General features: G+C 40.2%; 1 protein-coding gene and 1 pseudogene across 1 annotated transcript; both read left to right on the top strand.

Moving 5' to 3' along the window:
- Positions 1-625: 625 nt before the first annotated feature.
- On the top strand, positions 626-1,744 carry LOC150056622 (actin, cytoplasmic 1 pseudogene; annotated as a pseudogene).
- An 8,447-nt stretch (positions 1,745-10,191) lies between these two features.
- Positions 10,192-11,857, top strand: Bag4 (BAG cochaperone 4). Its single transcript, XM_090343056.1, is given in 7 exon segments — positions 10,192-10,393; positions 10,396-10,480; positions 10,482-10,803; positions 10,805-10,940; positions 10,943-11,428; positions 11,431-11,523; positions 11,526-11,857. Coding segments are annotated over 7 exon segments (1,395 nt in total). The 5' UTR covers positions 10,192-10,194; the 3' UTR covers positions 11,600-11,857.
- Positions 11,858-12,268: the final 411 nt, after the last annotated feature.

Genomic DNA, 12,268 nt, shown 5'->3' with positions numbered 1-12,268 from the left:
CATGAAGGGAAAACTTTGCTAGCCTTCTATATGCTGTCCTTCAGTTTCCAGACCCAGTGGCCTCTACAGGAGTCTGGAATATCTTTCTTACCTGTCCTACTTCACAGTGAAGATGTCAGCACCATATCACCCCTAGAATTCCTCTTCCTTCCTATTTTTTCATATATTTTTATTGTAATTAATAGAAGGGTTACATTATATTCACCAGGTAGAAAGTGCATTACTTCATATACATTGATACCCTTTCTCATGTCATGGTCCCCATTTCTCTTTCCCCCTCCTCCCACTCATCTTGATTTCCCCCCTTCCTTATCCAATTTCAAATAACCAATTAAGCTTATATAAAATATATCAGATAACAAGGTGAAATATTGTAACAAAATGAGATAACCAAGGGACAGCAAAAGAGATGAGAGATAACATAGTACATTAAGGACCCAAAAGAATAACCAGCTTCAGATTTTACATCATTAGCTACCAAAATGTCATGTAATACCCATTCCATATTTTTCTTTTCCAAAGAGAATGTGAACTCTAGGAGGTTAGAGACTGCCCTCCGGACTGTCCAGACCGCCTCCGCGCGACTCTCCACTCCGCCATTGTCCTCACCCACACTTGGCTCACCAGGGACCATGATATGGCTGCGCTTCTTGTTGACAATGACAATGGCTCCGAAGTGTGCAAAGCCGGCTTTGCAAGTGATGATCCCCCCCCACGGTCTTTCCCCTCCATCGTGGGATGCCCAAGGAACCAGAGAGTGATGGTGGGCATGGGCCAGAAGGGCTCCTACGTGGACGACGAGGCACAGAGCAAGAGAGGCATCCTGGCCCTGAAGTACCCCATGTGACATGGCATTGTCACCAACTGGGACGACATGGAGAAGATCTGGCGCGATACTTTCTACAACGAGCTGCATGTGGTCCCCAAGGGGCATCTTCTGTTGCTGACCAAAGCACCCCTGAACCAAGGCCAACCGTGAAAAGATGACTCAGATCACGTTAGACATTCACCACCCCAGCCATGTATGTGGCCATTCAGACTGTGCCATTGTCGTGGACTCTGGTGATGGGTCACCCGGGCAGCGCCCACCTGCAAGGGGTATGCCCTCCCCAATGCCATGCTGCGTCTGGACCTGGCTGGCCGGGACCTGACAGACTACCCCATGAAGATTCTGACCGAGAGAGGCTACAGCTTCACCACCGTGGAGGAGCATGACATCAAGGAGAAGCTCTGCTACATGGCCTTGGATTTCGAGCAGGAGATGGTCGTGTCCTCCTGCTCGCTGGAGAAGAGCTAGATGCTGCCTGATGGGCCAGTGATCACCACTGGCAATGAGCGCTTCCGTTGCCCTGAGGCCCTCTTCCAGCCCTCCTTCCTGGCCACGGAATCCTATGGCATCCATGAATCTACCTTCGACTCCATCATCAAGAGTGATGTGGACATCCGTGATGGTGCCACAACGCACCATCGCTGACGGGATGCAGAAGGAGATCACAGCCCTAGGACCCCTCACGATGAAGATCAAGATCATATCATCCCCCTGAGTGCAGGTACTTTATGTGGATGGGTGGCTCCACCCTGGCCTCCCTGACCATATTCCAGGAGATGTGGATCAGCAAGCCGAGTAAGACCAGTCCGCCCCTCCATCCTGCACCGCAAGTGCTTCCAGGCCGACTATTATCTAGCTGCGATAGCACCCTCTCTTGACCACAAAACACCTAACTTTGCGCAGAAAACGAGATGAGATTGGCGTGGCTTCATTTGTTTTTTCTTTTGTTATTTTTTAAAAAAATTTGTTTTGTTTCTTTCTTTTGGCGCTTTTGACTCATGATTTAAAAACTGGAACGGTGCAGGTGGCAGCAGGAGCTGGAGCAAGCAACCCCCAAAGTTCTACAATGCGCACAGGACTTGCATTTTATTTATTTTTTTATTTAATAGTCTTTTCAAATATTGTGAGATTGCAACATAACAGGAAGTCCCTCGCCCTCCCAAAAGCCACCTTAGATCCCTTCTTCCTGGGAAGGAGCTGTGGCCTGTCAGCCCTCCCTTACCCAGTCCATTCAGGGGAGAGACATTGCTTTCCTGTACAGTGCTATAATGCGATTTTTTTTAAATCGCCTTCATACTTTTTAAATTTTGTTTTCTTTTGAATGGTCAGTCAGGGTGACCCTCCTTCCCTTTTTGCCCCCCCCCCCACACCTCAACATGAGATGTATGAAGGAGGGCCTGAAAAAAATCTCCCTGATATAGAGATTCCCTTCTTGAATACTTGTTTGTTAAACATGACGTTTGAAATATGATGTAAAAATCATGTTATTAAACTCTTTAATATAAATAAATAAATAAATAAATAAATAAATAAATAAGATAAAAATTTATCCCTGGGAGTGGGTTGAGATGAAAGTGACAGGACTCCTGTGTACACTGACTTGAGATCAGTTCAATAAAAGTGCACATCTTGGGCCAGGAGTTTGGTCTAGTGGTTGAGTGCTTGCCTAGCATACACAAAGACCTGGGTTCAATTCCTCGGTACCACATACATAGAAAAAAAAAGGCCAGAAGTGGTGCTGAGGCTCAAGTGGTAGAGCTCTAGCCTTGAGAAAGTCCAAGGACAGTGCTTACGCCCTGAGCTCAAGCCCAGGACTGGCAAAAAAAAAAAAAAAAGTGCACATCTTCAAAAACAAAACAAAAGAACAAAAAGAATCTGCCCTTGGGCTATTGTTTTTTTACAAATTAATTTTTGAAAAATGCATAGTAAATATTGATAAATATTGCCCAATATAAAAGTTGCCCAATAGAAAATTGGGTTTATTTCATTTTTACAAGCAGTTCCAAATTCTATAAGAAAACCATTTTCAAACATTGAATGTAACTGATGTGGAATTGTTCTTCATGTACAATGTTATTTCTTATCTCTTGTGTTGTCTCTTGGTTGTTTCATATTGTTATAGTATTTTACCTTGTTACCTGATATATTGTATATATGTTTATTTGTTTATTTGAAATAGGATAGGGAAGGGGGAAAACAAGATGAAGGGAGAAACTGGGGGAGGGAAATGGGTGGAAAAACATGAGAGGGATAGCAATGTTTGTGAAGTAATGCACCTTTTTTCTGGTGAATATAATGTAAGCCTTCTATTAATTACAATAAAATATATTTAAAAGGATTGAATGTAACTGATGTGAAATTGTAATCTGTTTTTACAACCAAATAATAATAATAATAATAATAATAATAATAATAATGGGAAGAAGAAGAGGAATAATAATAATAATAATAATAATAATAGGCTGGGAGTTTGGCCTAGTGGTAGAGTGCTTGCCTAGCATGCACAAAAACACAGGTTCAATTCCTGGGTACCACATACATAGGAAAAAGCCAGAAATGGTGCTGTGGCTTGAGTGGTAGACCTCTAGCCTTGAGAAAGCGCAAGGACAGTGCTCAGGCCCAGAGTTCAAGGCCCAGGACTGGCAAAAATAAATAATAATAATAATATTTTCAAAACAACATTCTCAAAGCAAAAAAATTGAATAATTTTTAAAGAAAATCAGTTCAACAATTTAATATAATATTTCACAACAAATCTCTCCAATTGAGAAGCCCATGATTTTGAGAGAAAAAAAACCATTTCATTCAAGTATTCATGTAGATACAGTATTCATCCTCAAAATAATCTTTTTCTCACATAAGAAAGCAGTCATATAGGTCTTCGGGATGTTAAATGTGAAAATAGTTCTTTACATTTAATTACTTATAACAATAATGAGGTTGTTTGTATGTTATAAGTAGGTTATTTGAAAAGAAATTGTAAGCTTAATATTTAAAAAATCCAACCTCCACTACTTACCCAAGGATGGAAACTACATGTTTTTAACTCTCCTCTATCTCATCTGTATGTTCCATATCAGCTCATGAGTAACAATGTTTAAGTCTCAGTGGATGATATAGAAATGTCAATAAATGTCAATAAATTCATTTTCTTACAAAAGTCCTAATAAGAACTGGGTACCAATGGCTTTTGCCTGAAATACTAGCTACTCAGGAGGCTAAGATCTGAGAATTATGGCTTAAAACTTGCTCAGGCAAAAAGTCCTTGAGTTGTATTCTCTACAATTAACCTGAGCAAAAGGCAGAAGTGGAGGGATGACTTCAAGTCTAATAGGATAATATAGTATCAGACTTGAGTAGAAAAATGATAGAAGGCCTCAGTAGTCACAAAAAAAATACTAATAAGAAAGATTAAGCAGATGTACAACCATTTGTCACACAAACTGGAAAATGTTTAGCATTTTGGTTGTCAAGATGCCTTTTTTAGGAGCCAAGATGTCTACCGTATTTTGGCTACTAGATAGATAGATAGATAGATAGATAGATAGATAGATAGATAGATAGATAGATATCTCATTCATTGAAATATGCTAGAAGCAAATGTATTTTCTTCATTTAAAAGTTACTTGTGGGGCTGGGCGTTTGGCCTAGTGGTAGAGTGCTTGCCTAGCATGCACGAAGACCCAGGTTTGATTCTTTCAGTACCATATACCTAGAAAAAAAGCCAAAAATGGTACCGAGGCTCAAGTGGTAGAGCTCAAGCCTTGAGAAAATCCAAGGACAGTTGTGACATGAGCTAAAAGAGACACATACTGAAATGTAGATGTTCTGAATGCATTCTCATTTTGATGTCTCACTTCCCAACTCAAGATTGCATACCATTAACTTAAGATAATTAAGTATTTGTTCCAAATACTTTCCATGTAATAATTAACAGCAATGTTAACTTCCTGTTTGTATCTTCTGCATGTGTATAAAAAATATTATAAAGGATATCTTGCAAAAACATTTTTAAGACTTTAATTTTTTACAAGTTATTTGAATTGACAACACATCTTAAATATCAAGGGGCCCTTTATGCCTAGCTACAAGATACTGCAATAGACAAAAATCATTAACCCAAATTTTAAAATACAAAGTCTTCTCTCAAAGTTAAGAGTTAGATTCTAGGTCCATTAGGCCCATAATTTCTATACTCATATTTTCTTCTTCAAAGAGATCTGAAATTGTGGCAGCAGCAAGCAGCACTAACTTTAGCAGTAAACACTAAATGTGAGTACCATCACCTGGAAAATGTACCAGCTTGCAAGCATCACAGTGAAAAGATTGGCTGGAGTCGGGAGACAACAGTGTCTTTAGTGGGCTTTCATTCAAAATCAGGAGCATTAAATGTGATAAAGATGCCACTGGTAGGGACTTCACCCACCTAGCACCCTTCCATTATACTAAAAGTAATACAAGAGCTTAAACAAAACAGTATATTTCTCAGATGTTTTTATATGTATACATATTAAACAGTATGAGCTCAGAAATCATCATGGTCAAGAAATTTGAGTATTACACAGAAGCCTGTACATGCCAGCATGGAACTGCAGGAAGAAATTCACCAGGACAACTCATTTTTACTGATTGGTAACTTGCTCAAAGCTCTTTGCCTCAGAAACCATGTGGATTAGTAAATAAAATATATAGACATATATATGTAATTCCTTGGAAAGAAAACTACTCACTACTTGATATTTTTAATTTTGCTAACTCTTCTATTATTTTTATGACCACTCAGTTAATGCTGGAGTTAGTTCTTGAGAAAATTATAGGAAGACAGTACAAGATGGTAGAGCGAGGCAGAAGTGCTGTTTTCCTATGGCATATTCTTGCAATATGCTTTCTTTCTCTTCCATATTTTTTCTGTGATTACATTTCTGTCATCTTAAGTTACATTTTGTTTGGTCTAAAGATGCTTGTACTAAGAATATTTAGATGCTTTAAACTTTGTGGTGGGGCTATTTGACACATTGTCTCAGAAGTTAGGAAACAAGTTATGTCTTTTTCAGATTTAGATAAATAAAAAGTCATATGTTTTGATAGAGTAACTTAGATATGCCTGTTTATGTCTTGATTTCTTCATTTTGTGGCTCAGCGTCTTGAATTCAACAAAATAGTATCTGCGTGAGGTAAGGATCCTCCTCCTCTCTTCTGGGTGAGTTGAGGACATGTGTGTCTGCTCTTCTCTGCACTCTCACTTTTTCTCCCCACACCTAATATCTGGGGTGGCTTGGCCAGCCAAGATGTATCTTGAATCTTCTGGATCTTCCCCTTGCCTTCCAGCAAGTTTCAAATGCTTCCTTTTCTTATCAGATTCTTATTTGGATCTGCAGCCTACTGCCTGTTCCTATTGTCCCAGGGCTGAGACTTTAGACCCTCACCTTGAACAAAACTTATCTCAAGTATGGTTTGATGATGCAGCTCCACCACCTAATCTCCCTGAAGATCCAATCCTCTACCACAAAGGCTTAACTGTTGGACTTAATGGAGTTGGGGAAGATGGAAATAGAATAGATACAGTGAGTTATGTTTAATATGCTCCTAATTATAAATAAACACGCACCCTAGGCTGAGATAGAAATTTGACTTCCTTGAGGAAAAGAAGCCAAAGATGAAAGTTACACTTGAAAACAAAGGAATAAATAAGATCTACCAAGATCAACATCATAACACACTACGTCTAATATTAAAGTTTTTTTTTGTGGGTCATGGGGTTTGAACTCTGGGCCTGGGTGCTGTCCCTGAGCTCTTCAGCTCAAGGCTACCACCCTATCCTTGAGTCAAGCCCCACTTCCTATTTTCTAGAAGTTAATTGGAGATAAAAGTCTCAGGTCCTTTTATGCCCAGGCTGGCTTTGAACCTTGATCTTCAGATCTCAGCTTACTCAGTAGCTAGGATTACAGGCATGAGCCACTGCACTGGCTTAATATTAAAGAATTTTGTGGGAAAAAACACTGGGCAAAGAGAAGTGAATTTTGTGGGTTTAGGTGAGGCAGCATCAGTTAAACCCAAACACAATACAACATGTGGAGCACAGTTATTATTCTTAGGCCAGAACAAGTGCCCAGAATCTGGGTTCGTCAGACCTTTCAGAATACAGGAGAAATAGATGGCTTGAAAGGCAAAAGTTGTCTCACTTTGGCCCTCTAAAATAGTAGAGAAGTCTTATGATTTCTCAATAGAAAAAAAAGTAGATTATTTTCTGCCTTCAAATGGGACTAGATCACCTCATACAGCAAAATGGCCACTAGGTTAGAGGTAGTCTTTTTTCCCTTAAGGGTTTCTTATTGTAAGTCAGAGCCCAAACCTACAAATTCTTCCCTTCTCCTACTAGAGAACAAAACTTCTGTAGGAACAGGAATCTTATTTTAGTTCAGCATCCATTCCCCTTATAAAATATAAGCTAATTAAGATAGATCTAGGGAGTGTTCACAGAAGAATTTGGTATGCTAATGTAAAATGAAGTTTTCTGTACAGATTGTTTTAAATTATTTTCTGTTGTTGGTACCCTATATTTGAGCAAAAGTAGATCTTTTTTTGTCATTGTTTTTTTCTCCTCAGTAGCACAGAATTTATAAGTAAAAGTCAAAATTTAATCAATGTTTACAATCTATGTATAAATGCATAATGTCTTTTTTCTTTAAAAAGATATTAACTTCATTTTTGAAATGAAGAAACAGGCTTGGAGAAATTGAGTTATTTAAAAAATTTACTGTAGTAGAACCAGAGTCTGTGAAGGAACGAGAGTTTTCCTTTTCCAGGGCCAGAATGTGGGGCTTTGCTCTCTCTAAGCTTGCTTGCCTCAGCTGATGCTGCATCACTTGAGTCATGCCTCCAGTCATGCATTTTGCTAGTTAACTGAAGATAAAGTTTTTTGGTTTCTTCCTGGATTGCATTTGGCCTGTGACACTCTTATCTCAGCTTCCTGAGAAGGTAGGGTTTCAGGCATGAGCCACCAGAAACTAGCTGTATTTTGGAGGTACTTTTACTTGGGCTTTCCTTTTAGAGTTCACTATCTAATGAAAACAGTAGGACTAAGAAGGAAGATAGAAGCCGGGCATAGTGGTCCACACCTATAATCCTAGCGACTTGGGAGGCTGAGATCTGAGGATCAAAGCCAGCCCGGGCACTAAAGTCCATGAGAGTCATATCTCCAATTAACTACCAGAAAACAGGAAGTGATGCTGTGGCTCAAGAGTAGGGCTTGTCAGCTCAAGGACACCACCCAGGCTCAGAGTTCAAGTCCCACAACCAAAAAGAGAAAAAAGAAAAAGAAAAAGAGGGGAAAAAAGAAGGAAGATAAACTAGTATCTGAATGGAAAGAATATTTCAAAGAGACTCATTTGAGTGTAGCTTCATTCTTTCAGTCCACAAATATATATTAAGTTTATACTATGTACTAAACAGAATGGTCCTATTCTTGGCATGCCCTGGGGAAAGTTGCTCAAGAATTTTTTTCAGTCAAAAATTTATGTTAATAAATAACTGCACAATTATAATGTTAATCCAGTGCCACAATATGTCTGGGAGACTTTGATAAGCACAATTGGTAAGGTAACATTATTCTGACACTGTTTTAAGCACCTGACCCTTCTCAGCAGCAGAGCATCAGACTCTGAACAGTGGGGACATTAAAATAATATCCTTTATCAGATTATGACTGAATTAGATTCATCCCTATTATATACCAGTAAGTCAGAAAAGCTCCGACTTAGTTATGTCACAATAATAGGACATTATTAATTATATGATTTTTGTTGGCTTCATAAATGTTAAAATAAAATTAACAAAGCTTTGATCCAGAAGTCATTCAACTAATTATTGCGTATGAGGTTTCATGACCTCAAGATTTATAATGACAAATTAATTTCTTAATATAGAAACATAAAATGTCTAAATAATGGATATTATATGTGGTCTCACATAAGGTATTGGTTGATATCAAAACATATTTTGATTCTAAGCTATGGAATGTGTCCAGGCCATACTTCAATTTTTGTATGATTTGTTGGTGTAGGTGATGTTTTGTATTACAAATATATCCATTGAAAGGTTGTTAGAGACAGGGTTTCGGCATGAATTGATGGTATGAATAGGTATAAAGGTCCAGGTTCCAGGGGCTGGTCTCCATCACGTAGCTTTTTCACTCAAGGTTAATGCTTTGCTAGATAACCAACAGCGCCACTTCTGTTTTCTTGATGTAGTTGGTGAAAATAATATTGTGGTCCTTTCAGCCTGGGCTGACATTCATTTGGGATCTTCCCATTCCCAGACACATGAAATTATATTTCTGAGCCAATTAAACTCAGAACATTACAGGCATTGTTGGCATATAGCAAGGTGGTTGATTTTTGAGGGTTAATTTTATACCCTGCTACCTTGCCAAAGTATTGAATCAGCTCAAGCAGCTTGGGAGTGGAGTCTATAGGGTTCTTTAAGTACAGAATCATGTCATCTGCAAAGAGAGAAAGTTTCACTTCCTCTTTCCCTATTTGGATCCCCTTTATGCTTGCTTCTTGCCTTATTGCCCTGGCTGGGAATTCTAATACTATGTTAAAGAGGAGTGGAGAGAGTGGGCATCCTTGTCTCCTTCCTGATTTTAGAGGAAATGGCTTTAGCTTTTCTCCATTAAGTATAAAGCTAGCTGTGGGGTTGTCATACACAGCCTTTATTATACTGAGGAACATTCCATGGATTCATCCAATGCTCCTGGATTGGAAGAATTGTAAAAATGGCAAACTTGCCAAGGGCTATCTACAAATTCAACGCAATACCCACCAATGTCCCAATGTCATTCTTTAAAGAAATAGAGGAGTCAATCCAAAAAAATAAAAGACCCTGTATAGCAAAAACAATTCTTAACAAAAAGAACAGCTCAAGAGGAATTTCAATACCAAACTTTAGACTCTATTACAGAGCTATAGTGAACAAAACAGCTTGGTACTGGAACAAGAACAGGCCAGAAGACCAGTGGATTAGAACTAAGGACCCAGATATTAACCCACAGACCTATGGCCACCTAATCTTTGATAAGGGAGCCAAAGAAATAGAATGGAAGAAAGACAGCCTCTTCAACAAGTGGTGCTGGCAGAACTGGTTAAGCACCTGCAAAAACCAAAGTTGGGGACTGTAGGAAAATGCCTCCTACAGTTTGAGGAGCATAGTAGCTCTTCTGGCTTTCCTTCTCCTGAGGCCATCGCTCAAAGCTCCACTTTAGCAAACAGAAGGGGCAGGATCTTCCTGGGATTGACTCTGGCATCCTACCCCTCTGTGGCTTGTCAGTCCCGCCCTCCCATTAGCGCCTGCACAATGGGCCAGCTATGGGGGGCAGGAAGGGCTGGGGGGCAGGAGAGCCCATGTCAGCCCTGAGGTGCTGGGACTATGGCCCTAGCAACGGTCCTTCCTATGACCGCTACTATGGACAACCCGGGGGCTGAGATGTGCAGGTGCACCTTCCTCTGCCCTTATATCCTCCGCTGTGCCCCCAGCCTCCTCAGCCTCCCATTTCCTGGCGGGTGCGTGGGGCGGCCCGGTGGAGACCACCTGGCCTGGGGAAGGCGGAGGTGGCAATGGCTACTACCCTTCTGGAGGCTCCTGGCCAGAGCCTAGCTGGAAGCCACCAGGAACAACCACCATATCCTGGCTACAATTCTAACTACTGGAATTCGGCACACCCAAGAGCTCCATACCCAAGTACATATTCCGTAAAGCCAGAGTTTCCAGGCCAGAGTTTGGATTCTTACACAAGTGGAGCATGTGGTCCAGCATACCCTGCTGGCCCTGGAGCAAATTTTGCCTCATTCTCTGTGGGTTACTATGCGCCCGGCTATACTCAGACCAATTACTCCACAGAAGTTCCAAGCAGTTACTGTTCACCTGGCAATAGCCCAACTCCTGTCTCTTGTTGGATGTATCCCCAGCAGGATACATCAGACTGAAGCAGCCCCTCTTAGGGGGCAGGTTCCAGGATATCCTGCTTCACAAAATCCCGGGATGACCCTGCCCCATTATCCTTATGGGGATGGTAATCGAAGTGTTCCACAATCAGGGCCAACTGTACGACCACAGAGGATGCATGGGCTTCTTCTGGTGCTTATGGGATGGGTGCCTGTTACCCCTGGCCTTCAGCTATGCCTTTTGCACCACCTGGGAATCTTTACATGACTGAAAATGCTTCACCATGGCCTGCTGGTAATTCTACTCAACCATCTCCTTTATCACTAACCCACCAGCCAAAGGATTCCTCGTATGCCTATAGCCAATCAGATCAAGGCATGAGCCGACACAGCTTTCCTTGCCGTGTCCATCAGTATGAATCAGAGGGGACAAAGAACAATGATAATTCAGACCTTTTGGATTCCCAAGTCCAATACAGTGCAGAGCCTCAGCTCTATGGTAATGCCAGTAATGAACATCCCAGCAATCAAGATCAGAGTAATCTTTCTGAAGAGTGTTTATCTTCAGATGAAGTTACTCCCCCAAGTATTAAGAAAATTATTCATGTGCTGGAAAAGGTTCAATATCTTGAGCAAGAAGTAGAAGAATTTGTAGGAAAAAAGACAAAGCATACTGGCTTCTGGAAGAAATGGTAACGAAGGAACTTTTGGAACTGGATTCTGATGAAACTGGGGGCCAGGACTCTGTCCGCAGGACAGGGAAGAGGCTGTTTGTCATATCCAGGCCATCCTGGAAAAATTTGAAAAAAAAAAGATTGTGAAAGGATGAATTGGAAGAACAAAGGGAAGCCTGTTACAAACTTGGCCAAAGAACTCATGATTTGGGGTTAGTTACTCTCTTTTTGAAATGACCAATGATGTCAAGAAGCAATACATTCCAACTTTCCTTTGACTTAAAACTTGAAAAACTGGCAAAGAAATGGAAGAACATTTAAGTTGTGAATTTTTCAGTTTTCAGACAAATGAATGTATAGGAAACATGGAATTATCAGTATTGCCAAGTAGACTCATTCCTTCTCATGAAACCTGTTGCAGGCTGCTTCTTATGAGTGGGAAGAATATTCACTCTAAGTAACAGGCTGTCAGTAACCCACCAGATGAGACTGGAGATATTCTGAGACAAGCAGGTTCTGTTTTTGTAAACTTGTGGATTACTTGTCACATCTTTGTACATTGTGACTGCTTTCTGCATAGACTTCACATGTAAATTACAGCTTAGAGGTTAGCCTTATTGGACCTCTGCTTTGTTATATGCAGTTCACAAATAACAGTATTATTCTCTATTTCTTCGTACATTTTGTAGTATGTTCAATATTACTCAAGAGACTCCATTGACAGTCCTATAGAATGGCAATTCTGAATAAATTGATAGCCTTTCACTATTTGAATATATTGCAGTATGTAATGAGTTCCTGAGGTAAATTGTCTCTCTTTTTAT

This window comes from Megascapheus bottae, chromosome 12 (assembly GCF_031878675.1).
Source record: "Megascapheus bottae isolate mThoBot1 chromosome 12, mThoBot2.hap1, whole genome shotgun sequence".
NCBI classification, from domain to species: Eukaryota; Metazoa; Chordata; class Mammalia; order Rodentia; family Geomyidae; genus Megascapheus; species Megascapheus bottae.
This window is presented reverse-complemented; position numbering and strand designations above follow the sequence as displayed.